This window comes from Antechinus flavipes, chromosome 3 (genome assembly GCF_016432865.1).
Source record: "Antechinus flavipes isolate AdamAnt ecotype Samford, QLD, Australia chromosome 3, AdamAnt_v2, whole genome shotgun sequence".
NCBI classification, from domain to species: domain Eukaryota; kingdom Metazoa; phylum Chordata; class Mammalia; order Dasyuromorphia; family Dasyuridae; genus Antechinus; species Antechinus flavipes.
In genome coordinates this window covers 594,131,300-594,152,247 of record NC_067400.1, presented here as the reverse complement: position 1 = coordinate 594,152,247, position 20,948 = coordinate 594,131,300, and the positions used below count along the sequence as shown (strand labels likewise).

Below are 20,948 nucleotides of genomic sequence, written 5' to 3'. Positions count from 1 at the left end.
TTGATATGTATTTTATTTGTGTTTGTATTTTATATATCTTGGGTCATGTCAAAATTTCTCGAGCAAAAAAAAAAAAAAAAAGGGAGGGGGGGGTCACTAGTGGAAAAAAATGTAAGCACCCCTTCTAGAAACCATCAGACTGAGTTTCCTCCCAATCGCAGCTCTAACTAACCAGGAAGTCACACTGCACGAAAGCATTAGCTCCACCTATTCCAGACATTTGACAACAAATCCCAAAACTTCTAGAAGGGAAGTCTTTTTAGGGAAGAGCTTCAACAAGCCCGGAGGACTGCCAACATAGAACAAGTAAGTGTACATTGGGATTTTTAATTAAATTTTAAAAATATTTTTAATTTTAAAAAATGCCTTCCACAATTTAGCCCAACTTTCCTTTCCTTTTACAGGTATTTACACACCCTTTTTGAATATTCAAACCCAAACAATCCTTTTTGTTCCTTGCACTTGTCTCTTCAGCCTGTGCACAGGTAGTTTATCCCTGGAATACCCTCTCATCTCAGCTCCACCCCTTAAAATCCCTAGTGTCCATCAAGATCAAGCACCACCTTCCATATGAAGCTTTTGTTGATCCCCACTCCCAGCTTTCTCTATTTTCAAAAATAAATTTATATGTATTTTTTCATACATCCCCCATAGAATAGAATGTAAGCTTCTTGAATACAGAAACCATTTCCTTTTCATTTTTCATACCCCGAGCACATGGCAGATTTTTAATTTCTAGTTGATGGATTGCAAGTGAGAGAGGGCGATAGCTCTGTGAGCAGAGAAAAAGGAGTGCATTTGAAAGATGCCCCCATGAAAGTGTTTGTTGTTGTTCAAGCATGTCTGACTTTTCATAATCCAATGTGGAGTTTTTGTTTGCTTTTGGCATTAGAGAATAAGGGAGAGGGGAAAGTTGAGGATGACTACTAAGGTTGTGAACAGGGATGCTTAGTGATGCCTTTTACAAAAAGAAAGTTCAGAAGAGGGGTGAGTTTGGGGAGAAGAGAATGAGTTCTGGGGGGACCTGTTGAGTTTGAGATGTCTGTGGGTTATTTGGCAAAGAAGTAGGTGATGACAGGAAGGAAGGCAGCTAGCATTTAGAAAATGAATGGAGGTAAGATGTAAAAAATGGGGGTCTTTTTATAGAGATAATAGAATCTGATATGCTCATTAAAAGGGATAACATCAAGAGAGAAGAGAGAGGCTCCCAAAACATAGCCCATGTCCGGTGTATAGTCAGTCCATGCCCCAGAAGGACCAGAGCCAGAATGGGTATGATTTCTCGCTGCCTTGTGCCTCTAGAGATATGCTCTCCATCAATGAGCTGCCGGAGAACGTCCTCCTGGAGCTGTTCTCCCTGATACCAGCCCGGGAGCTGCTGAGGCACTGCCGGCCAGTGTGCAGCCTGTGGCGGGACCTCATCGACCTGGTGTCCCTGTGGAAACGCAAGTGCCAGCGGGAGGGCTTCATCTCCGAGAACTGGGACCAGCCAGTGGCCGACTGGAAGGTTTTCTACTTTCTTTGCAGCCTCCGGAGGAACCTGCTCCGCAACCCCTGCGCCCAAGGTGGGTCCTATTAGCTGTTTCAAGTTCTGCTTCCTACAGGGAGCTCCAGAACCTGTTGAACTTCATTCAGCTCTCTTGGTCTACTTCATTCTTCTCCTTTCTGTTTCTTTCCAATGGAAAGTTTAAATTACTCTTCTGGTCTCTGACTTCTTGTCTTTTCCTCTCCTGGTGCTTAGAATGACTCATACCTGGTCTTTCTGTCTTAACTATAGCTCGAAAACCTCAAAACTCCACAATTCTATAAGAAACAGATGTAGAAAAAGAAAGAGCCTTCCCATAGCTCCCAAAGAGCTCTTTGATTTCTAATTTCTCAGCTGTATCCTTCAAAACACTTTTTAATAAAAGTTATATGTAAATGATTTGATGGATCCCAGTGCAGCCATCCCCTCCTTTTGCATCTTTGAGCTGCTTTGAATCAGGTCCATTAAGTACATTTATTTGAGGTGATGGTTTTCTGTCGGACCTCATAACTATCTCAGGTTGATTTACTTTCACAAATGTCATTTTTCTTCCCGTTTCAGTAACCAAGTTGTTCGTATTTTAAAAGGGCAATGCTTTACATCTAATCAAAAAAATCAGAAAGTCTATTGGTTTCCCATTCTGATTGACATCATTCCAGGAGCCCTCAGCTAAAGGGCTTGGTCTCCCACACATCATGAGGCACTGACTATTCAATCCCAGAGACATTCTTCTCAGAATCCTGAGTCAGGAGCCTGTCCCTCTTAACAGGGCTGTAGGCATTGGAAAATGCATTGTGGGTGACTTCATTCCCAACCTGAGTACATCCAGACCCATGGCCATAGGTAAGAAGGGATTCGGTCCCAAGTCACCATCACTGCTGACTCAGGTTGTCACAAATGGCCCACTGCTTGTCATTCGAGCAATAACTTAACCTCAGAGCATGCTTTATCCCACTGAAATATGTCAGCTTCTTGGATCATCTCATTCATGAATGAGAATTCTCCTAAGTGAAAATAATGTGCGATTCTCCCATGTGGCACTAGAGGACGCCATAGTGCACACAGTGCCAGATCTAGAGTAAGGGAGACTCATCTTCCCAAGTTCAAATCCAGCCTCAGATATTTAATAACTGTGTGACCCTAAGCAGTTTCATGCTGTTGATCTCAGTTTCTTCATCTATAAAATGAGCTGGGGAAGGAAATGGCCAACCACTCCAAAATCTTTCCCAGGAAAATCTCAAATGAGCACAAAAAGTGGAACGTGACTGAAATGATTGAACACACACACGGTTCTCCCAACCCAAAACCTGAAGCAGACTCTCTTTGGTTCCTATCATAAGAACAGTAACTCCTCCTTTTCTCAAAGAGTAGTCATGTATATTCTAGCCTGAAGCTGCAGTATTAGCTTTATTCTAGATTAGGAGTTCCTAACCTGGGCTCCACAGATCTAGCGAGGGATTAATTTCAATGGGTTTATGTACATAGATGAGAAAAATAATTATATCTTCATTGTTCCATAACTTCTAACTGCAGTCTGGCATTTCTTCCAATTATGAATGTAGACAACATTTATCTGAGAAGAGTCCCACCTACATACACACACACACACACACACACACACACACACACACACATACACACACTCTCACTCACTCACAGAGTAAGAACCACTGTCCTGGAGGGTATAATTAAGTTCTGCCAAGGTGCAAGTCAAGGCTTTGAGTTGTCTCATGGCTGTGTCCTTGGAACTGTGGCTTAAGCACAGCTAAACCAAGGGAGATATCACTACAATAGTGATCCTTTCTTTTTACTTGCAATTCCCTTGGAGCAAAAATTTTTCTGTCATGGGATAAAAGATCAGAGTTCTTGGTTTTCAGTAGCAGCCATTTTGTGGTTAAAACTGGATCTGGTTACAAAGCTTTTCTGTAGTTTCTTTGTTATGGGGTGGGATTGTTTTGGGGTTTTTTCCCAGTTTCAGCAATTTTGGAATGGAATTTAAGAAAAGCAGAAGGGAAAGATAATGATTTACACATCAAAGAACAAACAGGAGAAAGAAAAGAATTATATCAGGCAAGATAGGAAATCTTCAGGCTAACATCAGAATATCCAGGGCCATCTCCAGTCCTCCTGATCTCTGTCTGGCCACTAGACCCAGATGGCTCCTGAAGGGAAAGTGAGGCTGGTGACATTGACTAGCCCTCCCTCCCTTCAATACAATTCATTTCATGTCACAGCATCCCCTCCCTGATGTCAGGATTCCAAGAACAAACAACAACTAACATCTCGAGCTTGAATTTGTAGACTCGACCTAGTTATATGATATGTTCATAGTAAATAAATTATGGTTAAGTTAAATCAGAAATTATCTTATGACACTATCTAAAATTTTTGTGGAAGTTAGTTAAAAACATCAAATTCACCTTAATGTCAAATACAATTCTGTAGTTTCTTTGTGACTGCTTTGGTGGCTCCTTTGACAGCTTCAACCTGTCCTGAAAACCTGAATACTAAAAGAAGGACAAAATCTCAACTATAGCATATAGTTATTTGAATAAAATTAACCTATATATTAACAAAAGAAACCCATTATGTATGTTACTTACTTCGTCTGTCAAACATGATGTAGCTGACAGATACCACAATGTTGTTGAGTCACTTTTCAGTCATGTCTGACTCTCCATGATCCCATTGGGGTTTTCTTGGCAGAGATATTACAGTGATTTGTCATTTCTTTCTCCAGCTCATTTCATAGAGGAGGAAACTGAGGTTCACAGGGTTAAATGACTTGCCCAGGGTCACACAGATAATTAATGTCTGAAGCCAGATTTGAACTCAGGGCTTCCTGACTCTAGGCCTGGAATTCTATCGATTGTGCCACCTAGTCTTAAAACTATCCAGTGCTAATTTGAACAAAGAAATTTTTAATTTCTTTACATCCTTTTTTCTTCTAGTTTTTGACTCTGAGGAAACTAAACTGATTGTTGCAAGTCCCACAATTGTATTTTTCTTTGTTTTGATGGAGCCGATTGATGATCATTAGGGATCAACTACTTGGTATAACGCCACCTGATGTCAGAAAGATCAACCTGAGTTGGGATTTACTTCAGACACTTCCTAGTTGTGTGACTCTGGGCAAGTCATTTGTGCTATTGGCCCCTCCTTTGCCTCATCTATAAAACGAACTAATAATAGCATCCGTCTCCCAGAGTTGTTGTGAGGGTCCGGTGGGATGAACTTTAAAATAGATAAAAATTCTAGCTCTTGGTAGAAGCGGTCGACATTTTTTTCTCAGATTCATTGCAGAACTTTGCTGCTGGGTGGTAAGAAGTGAAACTTTCAGGTTTACTTGCACAAGTTTTTCTTTTGACATAAAATATTTTTTCAAGATGATGAGGCCTGAGATAAGAGATGACTGATAGGGAGAAGGCAATTTTAAGACATGTAGTGGAAGAAAGATCCATCAGGTTTTGCTTGTGGAGTTCTGAAAGACTTGTTCTTTTTCTAGAGGGGTTCAAATTTTGGAAACTTGATAAGAACCATGGAAATAGATGGAAAGTGGAAAAAATACCTAGAGACCATGGGACCGAATTTCCAGACTTCCAGGTCAAGAAATGCTTTGTTACCTCCTATGGGTAAGAAGAATTTCGATTTAAATGGGCTATGGAAGGGGAGTGGGACCTGGCTGATCAGGGCTACATTTGGTCGGGGAGGGGAGGTAGTTTGGGGAGCCGAGGAACAATACTTAACCCTTCCAGGGATGATCTCTTCAAAGTGAATGTTCATTTCCCCCCTTCTTCAAAGAATGGGAATGAGAACACAAAACATTGTCTGGTGCATAGTGGGATTCATAAATGCATGTCAACTGTTCCCTACTCTCCAAATCCCAGAAATTGGATCCTCTTCCCCTGAAACATGAGAAAATTGCTCGGGAATTGAGCCAAAGGCCCTCCTGTCTCATTCATTGAGAAGAAATTTACCAAAGTCTGAAATAAAAATCTCGGCATCGTAGGATTCCATGCTGAAAAGGACTTTAGAGAGCACTTAGTCTATTGCCTTCATATTACATATTAGCAAATTGAGGTCCATGAGAGAGGTAGGAACTTCCTCTGTAAAAACAGTTATTGATGCAAAATAGCATCACATTAAAGCATTTTTATTGATATCTTTACCTCTAAATATATCCTTTCCTTTCCCCTACTGAGCAAGCTATCTCTTGCAATATTCATATTCATGAAATTTTTCAAAATCAATTCAGCAAAGTTAGCTATTTATCAACTGTGTCGATATCAATTATCTATCAATTGAGTCTAATGGGGTATGCAATGTTCCATAGTCAATGTCCCCCACCTTTGCCCCCCCAAAAGAATTCATTATATATTCTTTACATATTTACCTGTAGATATTATCCAGTCTCCCTTGAGAGGTAAGCCCCTTTGAGATCAGGGACCATTTTCACTTTTGTTTTTATATTCCCCATCTTTATGTAATACAGTGCCTGGTACACAGTGGGTGCTTAATAAATGCTTGTTGCTAGATTATTACTGAAAGAAATTTAACATAGGTATATACATTTAGAGCTGGGAGGTTATTTTAGAGGTCATTTAGGATGTAAGTCCTTTCATTTTTATGGATGAAGAAATTGAGACCTGGAGGGGATAGCTGATATCCTGGTAAATGTGTGATCTTTGGCAATTCACTGACTTATCTGAATTTCAGTTTCTTCATCTGTAACGTAGACAATAAAATAATAACCCTCATGCTACTAACCTCAAAGGGTTATTTTAAGCTCAGATGAGCAAAGTAAGTGGTTTCCTTGATACAATGTAAATTGATGCATAGAGAAAAGAATTAAATCTGTACTTTCATCGGTATAAACAATTTATCTTCCCATACAATCAGCACTTTCTCTGCAATTCCAAGTTTTTGAGAGTTGACAAGAGCACTGAAAGGTGAAGGAATTTGCACAGGGTCAGACAGTCTGGGTCAGAAGAGGCACTCGAATAAAAGTTGTCCTGGTTCCAAGGCTAGCTCCCTATACATTGTCTCTGCTGTAGCCCGAGCAATTATTGTTATTAAACAATTTCCAAAAATCTGTGAAAAGACAGAGGGAAAGGAGAAAAGGGATTCAAGATCAACTTCTGTGAGTAGGTGCAGAAAAAGAGAGACTTGTGAGGAAATATATATATATATATATATATATATATATATATATATATGTATATATATATATATATATATATATAGTTGGAGGGGTGGGGAGTGAGAAACAGAAAAAGAGAGATACAGAGTGAGAAACAAAGAGAGACAGAGAGGGTGAGAAAAAAGAGACAGAGGATGAGAAATAGACAGAGAGACAAAAGAGTGAGAGACAGACAGACAGACAGAAACAGAATAGACAGAGACAGACAATGAGAAACAGAGCCAGAGAGATAGAATGAGAAACAGAAAGACAGAATGAAAAAACAGAGAGAAAGAGATAAACAGTGAGAAACAGAGACAGAGAAACAGAAGAGGTAGAGAGACAGAATGAGAAACAGAGAGACAAACAGAAGAGACAGAGAGACAGAATGAAAAACAGAGAAAGAGATAAACAGTGAGAAACAGAGAGACAGAGAAACAGAAGAGATAGACAGAATAAGAAACAGAGAGACAGAGAAACAAAAGAGACAGAGAGAATGAGAGACAGAATGAAAAACAGAGAGAGAAAGAGATAAACAGTGAGAACCAGAGAGACAAAGAAACAGAAGAGATAGAGACAGAATGAGAAACAGAGAGACAGAATGAAAAAACAGAGAGAGAAAGAGATAAATAGTGAAAAACAGAGAGACAGAGAAATAGAAGAAGCAGAGAAACAGAATGAGAAACAGAGAGAGGGACCGAGAAACAAAGAGTGAGAAAGAGAGAACGAGAACACAGACAGAGAGACAGAGAGTGAGAGACAGAGAGAGTGAGAGACACAGAATGTGAGAAACAAAGATAGAGAGAATGAGAAATGGAGATAGAGAGACAAAGAGTGAAAAACAGCGACAGAGACAGTGAGAAATAGAAACAGAGAATGAGAAACAGAGACAGGAAGAAACAGAAAGAGAGAGAGACAATAAGAAACAGAGACAGAAAGTGAGAGAGAGAGAGAAACAGAGAGACAAAGAAACAGAGTGAGAAACAAAAGACAGAAAGAGAGAGACAGAGGCAGAGGCAGAGATACAGAAATAGAGACAGGAAGTGAGAAACAGAAAGAGGACAGAGAGTGAGAAACAAAGACAGACAGAGAGAGGGACCTCATGCCCATTGAAAGGGATAGGAGAGATGATTAAAACTCTTAAGTCTGACTGAGAATCAATCCATCACATGGAAAGAGAAATGATTATTAAATAACAAATTACCAGGAAGATCTCTGATCCTTTCCAAAAAAATTTACCCCAATTTATCTAGGTGGAGTTATTGCCCCACTCAACTAGAGAACCTTACAAAGAATTTAATGTAAGGTGAATTGTGACTCATTGTGTTTCCCTCAGCAGGTTTGATTGAGCAGAGGTGGACCACCTCTTGTCTAGATTCCCCTAGGTGGGGGTAGTCTGGGTGAGAGAGAAGTTTCTTTGTTTAAGATTGAATGTCAAGTCTTCCAGTCCCTCATTGGAATGAGCCCATCACTCATTATAATATTCTTTCTTTTCATTGAGTTAACTAATCAGAGTTGATTGCCACTCTCTGTACCCATTCTTCCAAGGGCATAAAAACATTGAGTGGACTGCAAGAGGGGTCTTTGGCATTCAAGAGTGCCACTGATCCTTTTTATTATCTACTTGCATGATTAATAAAAAGATTAATTACTCAGAAATTTTGTCTTCCCAATGGGGAAGGGCGCAGCCCATTACTGAACAGACCCGAAGCTGAAACTTTTCCTATGTCTCCCTAGTACCTGTCTCAAGTCTCAGCTGGTGGACCTGAAAGCTAAGGGGTATTGGAAGGAATTGATGGACAAGGTGAAGCCAGACATTGTGATAAAGGATTGGTAAGTGGGGCTGGAGTCTGGGGAAAGAGAGGACCTTCTCACTTCTGTGAGCAACTTCATCCTTACCATAACCTTGTGAAGAAATAGAATTTCTCATTTTTTAGATAGGGGATCTAAAGATCTGTTCAGTGACTTATCTAAGGTCACACAAGATATCAGTGACAAGATTAGGGATGCCTTAGAAAGAAGGCTGGACTTAGACTCATGGGTCCTGAGTTTCAATGATGCTCTACCACTTGTTACCTCTTAGATCTTGAACAACTCACTACTACACCACTCCGGTCCTCAGTTTCTGTGAAAATGAGTGGGTTGGATTTAAGTGTCCTTCCAGCCCTACTGGAATACTATGGAATACTATGGAGGACAAGCAGGATTCCTGATCTCTTTATACTCTGCTGCGAGTCCTGGATGTCCCGCTGGCTGTATTTCACAGTTCACCTTCCCTCCAAAAGATGGCATTAACTCCCTTTTCCAGGGGACCAGCTCTATTCCCAGACCAGGATGTGCAGCCCCAACATTAGGCTTGTATCAAAAGGTGTGTCTTGGAGAGCTCATCTTTTTAAGCTTCTTTCCCTAGTTCTGTGAGTTTGATCATGAGCATGGGTGTATTCTCCTACTACAATAGACTGTTCTCTGCTGCACTGGAGTGTTCAGTTAGACTTCCTTTGCTCTTGGTGACTGTCTTTAGTACAAGAATCTGATGCAGTCCTGAATGGAGAAGCAGGGGAGCTTGACCAATGGGATTTATGGCTGTAAGGCCAGGGAGAACACAGCTAAGGAGCTCTGAGAATTCCCTTCCCCTGGCCATTATTCTCACACTCAAAACGCTCCTATTCTTCATCATTTCCTTCTCCCCATCACTTTCCCATCCACAGGTTTGCAGCCAGAAGGGACTGTGGCTGTATCTACCGTATCCATGTGAAACTGTTGTCAGCTACCAAGGAGATCTTAGCTGAATTTAATCCAGCCCCTGTTTACATTGAGCAGTGGAGTGATGCTGAATGGCAAGAGGTCAGGGAATCGTGGGGGGAAGGGAGGGGCACATGTTGGTCTGGGGTGGGAGAAGGGGGAATGTTTTCCCATTTCAGCTCTTCCAGCAAAACTTCTGGCTTGCCCACCAAGTGATACGTCAGAATAATTTTGAAAGTTACATGCTGAATTTATCACATATTTTAAAAAGAAAAGCAAACTTTACATAAGAAACCCCTATAATTTCATGTGTAGTCTTCATTCTGCTCTACTATATAAATGGAAATACCTATTTCAAAGATAGTGGAAAGAACAATGAATTTGATATATCTCAATTTTCCACTTGCTACCTATTTGCAAATTCCCATTATCTATTGGTTCCAAAGGAATGGACATGATAAATTCATGCTGGGGTTTGCCACTAGTAAATGACTAACTAGTTCTCTGGCTTCTCTCAGATCTCCTACACATTCTCCAATTACCCTTCAAGAGTACGCTACATCCACTTCCAGCATGGAGGCAAAGATACCCAATACTGGGCTGGCTGGTATGGCCCAAGCGTCACCAACAGTAGCATCACCATTGGCCCCGAGGTCGCTAGGAAATCCAGTCCTGCACAAGGGGAGGATTTTCGGCCTTAAGATCCTTTCAGCAAATCTGAAGACATCAGTTAGGAATGGCAAAACAAATTGTATCTAAATATAATGGAACATGACTGTGCTACAAGTAGGGATGAATACGAAAAATTCAAAGACTTATATGAGCTGATTCAGGGTGACATTTCATAGCTGTGTGGCCTTGTGTGAGAAAGCTACTTAACCTCTAATTTTGGAGAGGGGTATAGTTCATGACCAATTACAGACAAAAAGGGTCATGGGAAGTAAAATGGACAATTTTTATGATATTAAATTAAAATATTTTGCATAAACAAAACTAATACAGCCAAAATAAGAAAAGCAGGGAATTGGAAGGGAAATTTTATAGCAAGTTTTTCTGATACAGGTCTCATTTCTGAAATATATAGGGCAGATAGCTACTAGCTGTGTGACCCTGGGCAAGTCACAATAGCAATTGCCTCTGAAAAAAAAGAAAAAGGAAATCTGAAACATATAGGGAACTGAACCATATCTATAAAAATAAGAACCATTCCCCAATTGTTTAATGGTCAAATGATATGAATAGGCAATTTTCAAAAGAATAAATCAAAGCTATCAGTATCAATATAAAAAAGTTCTTAATCATTAATAGAGAATTGCAAATTAAAACAATTCTGAAGTACTCTTTCACACCTATGAAATTAGCCAAAAAGAAAAATGAGAAATGTTGAAGGGGATGAGGAAATAATAGATTACTAATGCATTGTTGATGGAGTTATGAATTAGCCCTAGCATTCTGGAGAACAATTTGGAACTGTATCCAAAGGGCTATAAAACTGTGCATTCCCTTTGAACTCAGTAATACCACTACTTGGTCTATACCCCAAAGAGATTTTTAAAATAGGAAAGGGATTGATATATACAAAAATATTTAAAGCAGATCATTTTTTGGTGGCAAAGAACCAGAAACTGAGGAGATGCCATCAATTAGGGATTGACCAGACAAGTGATTGTATATAAATGTCATTGAATGCTTTTGTCCTATAAGAAATGATGGAGATGGTTTCAGAAAAATATGGGAAGGCTTCTATGAAATCATGTAAAGTGAGCAGAACTAGAATATTGTACACAGTAATAACAATATTGTAATGAAAATCAACTGAAAAAAACGTAGCAATTACAAACAATATAAAGATCCACAATTCCAAAGGACTCATGATGAAAAATACTATCATCTTCAGAGAGAGAATTGAAGTTTCAGTGCTGACTGGAAATTTTTTCCTATTTATTTTTCTTGCTTTCTCTTCCCTCTCCACCTTCCCCAACATGACTAATGTGGAAACATGTTTTGCATGACTTAGTATATATAATATGCATTGTATTTCTTTTTTTTTAAATAGCTTTTTATTGACAGAACATATGCATGGTTAATTTTCAACACTGTCCCTTGCAATCACTTTTGTTCCAATTTTTCCCTTTCTTCCCTCCACCCCATCTCCTAGATGGCAGGCAGTCTCATACGTGTAAAACATGTTAAAGCATATCTTAAATACATTATATGTGTATAGATCCGTACAGTTCTCTTGTTGCACAAGAAAAATCGGATTCAGAAAGGTAAAAATAACCTGGGAAGAAAAAGAAAAAATGCATTGTATTTCTTGCCTTCTCAATGGATAGGAGAGAGGATGAAAGGAGAGAGAGAATTTGGAATGCAAAAATAATTTTTAAAAGAAATTAAATTAAAATCTAATTTTTAAAATTTTAATTTATTTTTTAAAAGAGATATTAAAAGAAATCCTTTTTTTAAAAAAACAACAAAAAGAAAGGCTGGGGAAGACTACCGACTTTGCAAAAAATCAGAAAGATGGATAAAACACCGGGAACAGCTTTAGGAATTAGACTTCCTTAGAGCATCCTGCTAGAGCCAGAAGAAACCGAAATCAAACTCAGGTTGGAGAAATTTTTCTCTCTCAGCTTCTCAGCTTTGGTTTTCAATAATCACTTTTTATAAAGTCACCCTGGAGTTGGTTTAGAGGAGGAAGAGGGCAGGAGATGGAAGGTTCCTAGCTTCTAGCCATATCTGTGTTTCCAGCTCTCTTGCTCCAGTCTACAGAGGAGTTCCCTTCTTTAGTCACTGATATATAGAACACAGACATTTTTGTGAAATAAAAACCCAACCTTCTTTGTCTGTAAAGCTACTCTTGTCCCAAAGAGTCCAAGAACACCAGAAAAAAATGGGCTCCCAGGTTTCTTCAGTCACCTTCCACCTCAAGATTCCTTCCTGGAGGCCAAATTCCAACTGCCAGACCAAGGAATGGGTAGGTGTGGACAGGATGCTAAAGGTTGCAGGGTCCAGCATCTCATTGAACTTTAAAACGTCTAAGGTCAATGCACCCCATGACTTCTTCAATACTCAGCAATATCTCTTCTTTTTAGCTCATAATGTCCAATTTTATCACCTAATCCAGATCCTATTCACAAAACGTTCCTTCTTCCTCAACAAGTTCAGTGTTTAATTCATAATCTTTCTCTTCCCTAATTCTGTCCTGACACTAAAAGATCTCAGTGTATATATAGATACTTCCTCACCTCACTAACTTCTTATTAGTCTGAGTTCCCCTTACCCACTTCCTCTTCTACACACCACGAAGGGCGCATGTTTGAGCTTGCTGTCATCCACAAGTGCTAAACTTCCCCGTCCAAGATTTCTGAAATTGCTGTTTCACCAGAGCACTTTTATCAGTTACCATTTCTTCTCTCCCTAGCACTATTCATCATCTTCATAGTTAACTCCATCCCCTTCATCGCTCAACTTTTTCCCCAGATCATCATTCCCTCTAGCATCATCTGCTGTTTTACCCAACCATCTCCAGGAAACTGAATTTTATCTCAACGGCAAAGACACTGTGAAGATAAGCAGAACTGTTTATTTAGGCCGAGAGCCCAAATTCTGCCTAAATTGTAGGAATTTTCCTAACTGGGAGCTCAGAGCAATTATGTCTGAACTCCCGAAAGCAGAATAAGAGAGAAACACCTGGAACTCGGGGGCCATTATATTTCCCCCAGGCTTAAAAACAGCTTATTATTATAAGCATCTCACAGGCGGAGTAAAGGGGGTTGCACTAAATGGCCTCCGAGGTCCCATCTCTCTATATTTCTAAGATCCTGTGATCATTAGCACCAGAAATGAAGGAACTTCTTTATGATCCTGTTAGCTAGTAAGTATGGGAGGCGGGAGGCCCGAAAACTGCATTTCCCAGATCCCTCGCGAAGGTCCCAGTAACGGCAGCTGGCTGCGGGGGCGGGCTGGGAGCTGAATGTTTACGGAAGTGACCGAGGCCGGAGTCCCCGAGTGACCGAGGAGAGTTGTGTGGCAGCTTCTCCAGTCCAGCCCGACCCCGCTCCCAAAGCCCAGGTTGGTGCCTAGCGGGAGCAAGGCAGGAAAAGAGGCTGGGATCTGGTCTGCGGGGGAAAGCGGGGCGAAGGAGGAGCCGGGGGGCCGGGACTTCTGGGGCTCCTCCCCAGCCGGGAGCCGAGGGGGCCCTTCTGGAACAGATGCGAAATGTGTGAGCGCAGCCTGCGGTCTTCCTGGCACGCCTCTAGTCAGTTGATTTGCAGTCATCCCTGGGGGAAGGGAAAAGTAACCCGGAGCCAAGGCTGTCAGCCAGGCCGAGTTTAGCTTTGGCAGTCCTGGCCAGACCCACTCCTTGCGCGCTCTTGCTGCTGGAGGTAGGGGGTGAAGGGCATTGTAGCTCGGGCGTCACCCATCACCCAGAGGGAGCCGATCCAAGGGATCCCCAGCGGCTGGCTCTGGGAGACCGCTGAAAGGGGGTTGGGAGGGAGGCTGGGGAAGATATGATTTACTTTCTCCCCTCCCCCAACCCTGGCTTCTGCGTTTCTCAGCTCTGCTTCTTCCTCTATCTCCAGGTGCTCAACCTGTGTCCTAGGAAGTGATCCGAGAACCGAGACTGGGCTTACAAATTGCTTATCCTTAGTGCTCACGGCCCAGAGGAACAGTAACAGAGCTGGCTCTCTGGGACTTTGCTTTGCCCTAGCTCCTGTGCAGCCCTCCAATTTATTCGTAGGCACGGACAAGACCGATTTTATTATGAGCCGGAACTGAAGAGGTAGAGAAAGGAGAGTCTTTTTTGAAAGACTTTTGAAAAGCAACCTGCCCTCCATCACCCGACAAGTGAGAACTGACTTGCATTACTTTTTAATTGTTTGAAGTGGCGAATGAAACGTTAGAACAGGAACGGACTTTAGAACAGAGAATGTCAAGGCCTGAAATGACTTCCGAACGTAGAATATCAGAGCTGGGGGGTAGCTTAGAATACCGATGCTGACCATAGAGAGCATCTTTCTGTCCTCCTCATTTAACAGATGAGAGAAGGGAGGACCAGATCAGGGAAGGGCTTTGCTTGGCAAGTAATGGCTTAGCCACTGATTCAGTGATAATAATAATGACAAGAACATCTTCTATAGTACTTAAAGGTTTGCAAAGCACTTTGTAATCGATACCATTTAATCTCTTCAACAATGTTTGTTGGGAAATACTATTATTATCCCCATTTTTAGAAGCATCGGGTGGTGCATTGGCTAGAGCTTTGTGCCTGAAATCAGGGAGTTGTTCAGGGATAGCTGGTTCTCTGTGACCTGATTGGGAGTTTTCTTGGCAAAGATATTGTGGTGGTCTGCCATTTCCATCTCGGGCTCATTTTACAGATGAAACTGAGACAAACAGGGTAGAGTGACCAGAGTCACACAGTTAGTTAGTGACTGAGATTAGATTTGAGTGTGGTAGATGAGTCTTCCTCACTCCAGGCCTGGCAGCCACCTAGCTGGCCTTGAAATCAGAAAGTGGTGATTTCAAATTCAGCCTCAGATACTTACTAGCTAAGTGATCCAGAGCAAGTCACTTAACTTCTTAACAAGATGCTTAGTACAATGCTTAGCACTTAATAAATGTTTACTCCCCTTCCACTTTACAGTTGAGCAAATTGAGGCAGAAAGAAGTTAAGTGACTTGCCAAAGCTAGCCATATCTGAGGCTGGATTTGAACTCCTGACATCAAGTCCAGTGCTCTTTATCCCTTCATCCCATCTAGTGCCAACTAACTTTCTATCACTAAGTAATATGAAGAAAGGCAAATATAATTCCTACACTCATGGAGTTAACAATGGAGACAACAGGCTGACAATTAATGAGATATATCCAGTGTAAATTGGACGTCATATCAGTAGGGACAGCATGGGAATTGGGAATGGGGGAAAGTGACAGAATATTTTTCAGAAATTCTACAAGAAACTTCTTATAGAAGGTAGAATTTAAACTAAATCTTGAAAGAGGCCGGGGAAGTCATAAATGGAGACCAGAAGAGAAGGCATTCCAGGCCGAGTGTGAAGGCACCGAGTATGGAAATGGAACATTGTTTACAAAGATCAACAAGAAAGGGATATTGGAGGGGAGTAAAGTGTTAAAAAAAAAAAAAAAAGAAAGAAAGAAAGAAAGAAAGATTGGGAAAGAGAGAGATTATGAAAGACTTTGTTGTTGGGTTTTTTAAATATTTTCCCTGAAATTGCATATGAAGATACATGAAAGCTTTTGATTGCCAAATATAGGCAATTTCTGTTGGATCCTGGAGGCAATAAGGAGCCACTGAATAGGGTAGTGACATGGTCAGACCTTGTAGAAATAGTTGACCCATTCTGTAAAGTGATCCTAGTCCAGAGCTCTCCCTCTTGTGCCAATTGCTTCTTGTGGTTTAGTTGAGTTGAGAATCTGTTCCGAATAACTTTTAAGGAAATGTTTTGTACAATTTCACATGTGCCTTCTCAGTGGGAATGGGAGGATGGGGAAGAAGGAAGGGATAGAATCTAAATGTAAAAAGTTTTATATGTAACCGGGAAAATGAAATATTAATAAATTAGAGAAGTTGTTCAGAAAACTCAAATGAAGCTTTCAAAGCATTTTATGCTGTCCAGCATTTCAAACTTCATACTCTCCCTGTCATGTTGTCAGATTCCTAATTGTTCCCTCCCCTTCCCTGTTTAGACACTGCCTCCCTCTAAGCTTGTGCAACCGTAGATGATTCCCCATTCCTACTTCGGGCACCAGGGCCATGGCTTCCATTAATGAGCTGCCCGAGAACGTCCTCCTGGAGCTGTTCTCCCTGATACCAGCCCGAGAGCTGCTGAGGCACTGCCGGCCAGTCTGCAGCCTGTGGCGGGACCTCATCGACCTGGTGTCCCTGTGGAAACGCAAGTGCCAGCGGGAGGGCTTCATCTCCGAGAACTGGGACCAGCCAGTGGCCGACTGGAAGGTTTTCTACTTTCTTTGCAGCCTCCGGAGGAACTTGCTCCGCAACCCCTGTGCTGAAGGTGGGTACCCCTTCCCCCTCACCTCATGAAAGCTGTCTCCTACTATAGGCATGTAGACTCTATGGGAGCTGGTAGCCCAGTGCACTTGGAGTCAGAAAAGCCACTTCCAATTCCAGTTCTGAAAGTTTCCACCCATGTGATCATGGGCGAGTCACTTCCCTTGAAAGTAGAGAGGCAAAATGATAATGACACTGGATTTGGGAATCAGAGCACCAAAGTTAGAATTTCTGTTCTTTCTCCTGTAGCTTTCTCTTCTTCTTTCTCTCTTTTCTCCTGACTGTTGGACAGCTCATACAGGGAGTAGTAAATAAGATTTCACTTGCCATTTGAAGTCCTCTCTGGATTTCATTTTCCTCATCTGTAACACAAAAGGGGTTGGATCAGATGACCTCAGATTTCTCTTTCAACCAGAAATCCAGGATCCTATGATCTGAAGGGGTCAGACTAATGACTAATGGTGGAAAAGGACCCAAGCCTTCATGGACTAAATCCCACTTCAGTTCAAAAAATATTTAATAAGCACCTATCAGTCAACAAGGATTTATTAAGCACCTACTATGTGCCAGGCAGTGAGAATACAAAAGCAAAAATGTAACATTCCCTGCTCTCATACTGGGAGTTGAAGACAGTAAAGGTGGGGCATCCTACTCCAGGAAGGAAGTGTCCTTGCTTACTTTGGAGAGTCTATGTAATGCAGAAAAAGAACCAGATATTTAGTCTCTCTGGGTGGCTCCTGTCTACTAAAGAATCAGATCCTTAGGCTCCCCTCCTGCCCCAGCGAGATATAATGGACCCCAAAGCCAGAAAGAACCGGTTTCATGTCTCATTTCTGATGCATACTGGTTGGGTTACTCTGGACAGATCACCAGCCCTCAGCGCCCCTGGCCACCAACACCACAAACTGCAGAGACAGGACCTGCTTTGGTAAGCAGAGGGAGTTACCGAGACCAAAGAAAGTCACATAATTAACACGCTCAGCCTGCATAGGACGATAAGCATAGGGCTGGTGAAATAGACAGAACTTGCCTATTACACACATAGACAGGAAATTCAACTTGTGTCACAAGCCTGATCTCAACAGCCGCAGTCTCTCTTGGGAACATCCTGTTTGTTACTTTGTGGCAGAGAGCTGTGTTTGTTCTTAGTCCTGCCCTGCTCCTGAGGACCCCGTGGTCCGTATTGTCCTGGGTGTTTTGCCATTCCTTTCTCCAGTTAAGTGACTTATCCAGGATCACACGGCTGGTGTGTGAGTGCTTTGCCATCATAATTCCATCTAACCATTCTCTTCTCCTAATATCCCATTTTCTCCCAATGACTCCAACATCCGGCTCCCCACCTACCTCCCCCATGGAACTCAAGATTCTGTTTTTTCCTTTTCTAGAGGGGTTGGAATTTTGGAGAATTGATCAGAATGGAGGAGATAATTGGAAAGTGGAAGAGACCCCTGGAGCTCATGGGAGAGACTTTCCAGATCCCAGAGTCAAGAAATACTTTGTCACCTCCTATCAGTAAGAGAAATCCTGACTTGAGTGGGTTTTGGGGAGAGGGAGGGATCTGGGAGAATAGAGCCAAGGAGTCCCTGGGCAGAAATAATAACAATTATAATAGCTATCATTTATATAGCACCTTCTATGTGCTAGGCACTGAGCCACATACTTTACAAATATTAGATCTATTCCCATTTTACAGATGAGGAAACTGAGGCAAACAGGGGAAATTGGCTTGCCCAGGATCACACAGCTAGTAAGAGTCTGAGGCTGGATTTGAACTCAGGGAGACGAGTCTTCCTGACTTCAGGTCTGGCACTGTATGCACTGTGGCTGCCCCAGATCACCAATTACTCATGCTCAAGGGGAGTCCTTAATTTCCAGGGAGGTAACTTAACTTTCCTACTTCATTCATCCACGATTCAGACAGGGGCTGGGGGAGGGAGTCACAAGATGACCCCACGTCTGATGGACTACCTGGCACCCGTTGGCTGCATGGTGGGGTGGTATCTGAAGATGCCGGGATGAGGAAGAAGCAGCCCAGCTCTATACGGAGCCGACCTGAGCCCAGCCACCTTCTTATGTCTCCCTAGCACCTGCCTCAAGTCTCAGATGATAGACCTGAAAGCAGAGGGGTATTGGAACGAACTGATGGACGTCGTGAGGCCGGACATCGTCGTCAAGGACTGGTGAGTGGGTCTGGGGTGTAGGGGGATGGGGACGCTCTCACACTCAGGCACTCCATCTTCACCATGACCTCATGAACAGAGCAAGGGAAGATCGTTTGGCCTGAAACCTCAGCAGGTACCCTACAACCACCCAGTCACCCTGGCTTACCCTCCATTTGGCTGTCAAATGGATCATTGTGAAGTTCCAGTTACTCCTGTTAACTCCGGGATCAGATACAAACACCTTCACACCCCAGCTCCAGATTTATGACACCTAGATCCAGACTGGGTTTCTTACTCTTCCCGTGACATGTCATCTCCTGTTCCACTGCCTTTGTATGGGTTATCTCAGGTATGGGACCCTCTCCCTTCTTCCTTGGAAGCTCAGCTCAAGGCTTCTCCATGAGTCCTTCTCCATCCTCCCAGTTATCACTGCCCCTCCTGAAATTAGCCTAAAGTGGTATATACCTATGCAAATACATAGTTTCCTTTGTTAGAATATACATTTTCCGAGGGCACTCAATACCTGGCACATAAATTCTTGTTAATTTGTAGTAGTCCCAAGAGAAAGGTAATGATATGCACTTAATCCACCTCAGACACTACCACTCCACGGTCCCTTCCACTCTAAATCAATGATCCTAAAAAGTACTGGCCGAGTTGAATGTCAAGCAGGACTTCTCAGGAGGCTATGCTGGCAAGGTTTAATGTAAATACTTCCTAATAGAACTATCCAATATATGTGTATGTGTACATGTGTTAAAAAAAAAAAAAAAACACATCAGCTCCTCCCCAGCTTCTTAAACTGTAGGCCACAATCCCATATGGGGCCTCATAACTGAATTTGAGGAGGGTTTGCAAAATTAATGTGATATACATACCTATTTCATATATGTGTGTGTATATGTGTGTATATACCTATATATTCAGATAACATAAAAATTTGTCAGGTGAAAAGGGGTCACTAGTGGAAAAAGTTTTAAGCCCTGGTCTAGTCTAACCTCTTATCTTACAGAAGAGGAGACTTGTAGAGAAGTGAAATGATTGATTCCCAGAGTCACACAGATTGTAAATGTCAGAATCTGAATCCAGTTCTTTTTAATGTCAAGACCACTGCTTTCCTCTGTAGCCCTCCAGTCACTGTCCCATTTTATTGCATGTCCCAGATTGAAAGCTGGATGTTATAAAGAGGCATCTCAGTCTAGATGCAGAATGGACTAGATTGAAAAAAAGCTATTCCTATAAATCCTATAAATATAGGATATTTATAGCCTGTAAATATATTTCATAAATATATACATTTATAAATTTTAAATTATGTTTCAATAGTGATTGAAAAAAAGACAGACCTTTCAACTCTGAGACCTAGGGATTTCTGAGTGGCCCTTCTTTCCCTCAGGTTTGCTGCCAGATACGACTGTGCCTGCCGCTACCAGATCTGTGTGCAGTTGCTATCGGCTAACTTCCTCGTCCTGGATACATTTGAGCCCCCACCAATGGAGATCAAGCAGTGGAGTGATTGCGAGTGGAGAGAGGTCAGTAATGTCCAAATTCTAAGGAGCTTTTCCATTTCAACTTTCTGTCCCCATTCGACTTCATCTGGTCACAGAATACATTATAGAAGAGCTTCTTAATCAAGGATACATTAACTTTTTATATATACCCATAAATACAAGTACCTACTTATATTTATAAAACATCCCACATATATATTTAGAAAATTGATATTGTTTCAATAACAATATTTCAAAGTTATTTATTTTGTAATCCTATGTATTTTATTTTATGCATTTAAAAACACGACTGAGAAGGGAGCCATAGGCTTCACAAGCAGGATCCAGGACACAAAAAAGGTTAAGAATCCCTGCCTTACAGCCCAGACCTTTCTGCCTCGTGCTCTCTCCATCCCCCATTTTCCCTCGCCCTTCAATCTCGCCAACCATAGGCCCACCTCCACCAAGTGACTAACTCTGTCCTCCCTCAGGTCTCCCACACATTCTCCAACTACCCCCGTGGAGTCCGTCACATCCGCTTTCAGCATGGCGGCAAAGACACTCAGTATTGGGCCGGATGGTACGGCTCACGAGTCACCAACAGCAGCATCACCATTGGCCCTGAGGTCCCCAGGAAATCCAGTTGTACAGAAGAGGCAGCCAGATGTAGCCACTAGATCCAGACCCAGAGGGGATGAAGGTGACGGCATCTTCCTACTTTTGCAGGATTTCAATAAACACTAGAGACAGCCTAGAGTTGGTTTGAGGAAGGAGGAAAGCATGGAGTCGGGGGTGATGGTGCAGGCTCTCCCAGAGGC

The 20,948-nt window shown here is 42.0% G+C and overlaps 2 protein-coding genes across 3 annotated transcripts; both read left to right on the top strand.

Annotated features, from left to right (window-relative positions):
• The first annotated feature begins 217 nt into the window (after window positions 1-217).
• LOC127555871 (F-box only protein 6-like) lies at window positions 218-10,736 on the top strand. Its single transcript, XM_051988547.1, has 6 exons — window positions 218-306; window positions 1,303-1,565; window positions 5,031-5,157; window positions 8,442-8,537; window positions 9,413-9,548; window positions 9,965-10,736. The coding sequence occupies exons 2-6, from the start codon at window positions 1,307-1,309 to the stop codon at window positions 10,145-10,147; spliced, it is 801 nt and encodes a 266-aa protein (XP_051844507.1). The 5' UTR covers window positions 218-306; window positions 1,303-1,306; the 3' UTR covers window positions 10,148-10,736.
• A 1,648-nt stretch (window positions 10,737-12,384) lies between these two features.
• On the top strand, window positions 12,385-20,884 carry LOC127555870 (F-box only protein 6-like). 2 transcript variants are annotated; one of them, XM_051988545.1, is made up of 7 exons: window positions 12,385-13,517; window positions 14,030-14,294; window positions 16,157-16,482; window positions 17,864-17,990; window positions 18,563-18,658; window positions 20,037-20,172; window positions 20,622-20,884. In XM_051988545.1, exons 3-7 carry the CDS (start codon window positions 16,224-16,226, stop codon window positions 20,805-20,807), a joined length of 804 nt encoding a protein of 267 aa, XP_051844505.1. In that variant the 5' UTR covers window positions 12,385-13,517; window positions 14,030-14,294; window positions 16,157-16,223; the 3' UTR covers window positions 20,808-20,884. The 2 variants fall into 2 exon arrangements, with proteins under 2 accessions (XP_051844505.1, XP_051844506.1); XM_051988546.1 differs by lacking the exon at window positions 12,385-13,517 and adding an exon at window positions 13,691-13,831.
• Window positions 20,885-20,948: the final 64 nt, after the last annotated feature.

Bases quoted from the DNA above. Each gene is read 5' to 3' on its own strand.
- LOC127555870 (XM_051988545.1), top strand. From the start codon at position 16,224: ATGGCTTCCATTAATGAGCTGCCCGAGAACGTCCTCCTGGAGCTGTTC. The intron at 16,483-17,863 runs GTGGGTACCCCT...TTCCTTTTCTAG, and splicing joins CCGCAACCCCTGTGCTGAAG to AGGGGTTGGAATTTTGGAGA. The intron at 17,991-18,562 runs GTAAGAGAAATC...ATGTCTCCCTAG, and splicing joins TACTTTGTCACCTCCTATCA to CACCTGCCTCAAGTCTCAGA.
- LOC127555871 (XM_051988547.1), top strand. From the start codon at position 1,307: ATGCTCTCCATCAATGAGCTGCCGGAGAACGTCCTCCTGGAGCTGTTC. The intron at 1,566-5,030 runs GTGGGTCCTATT...TTCTTTTTCTAG, and splicing joins CCGCAACCCCTGCGCCCAAG to AGGGGTTCAAATTTTGGAAA. The intron at 8,538-9,412 runs GTAAGTGGGGCT...TCCCATCCACAG, and splicing joins GACATTGTGATAAAGGATTG to GTTTGCAGCCAGAAGGGACT.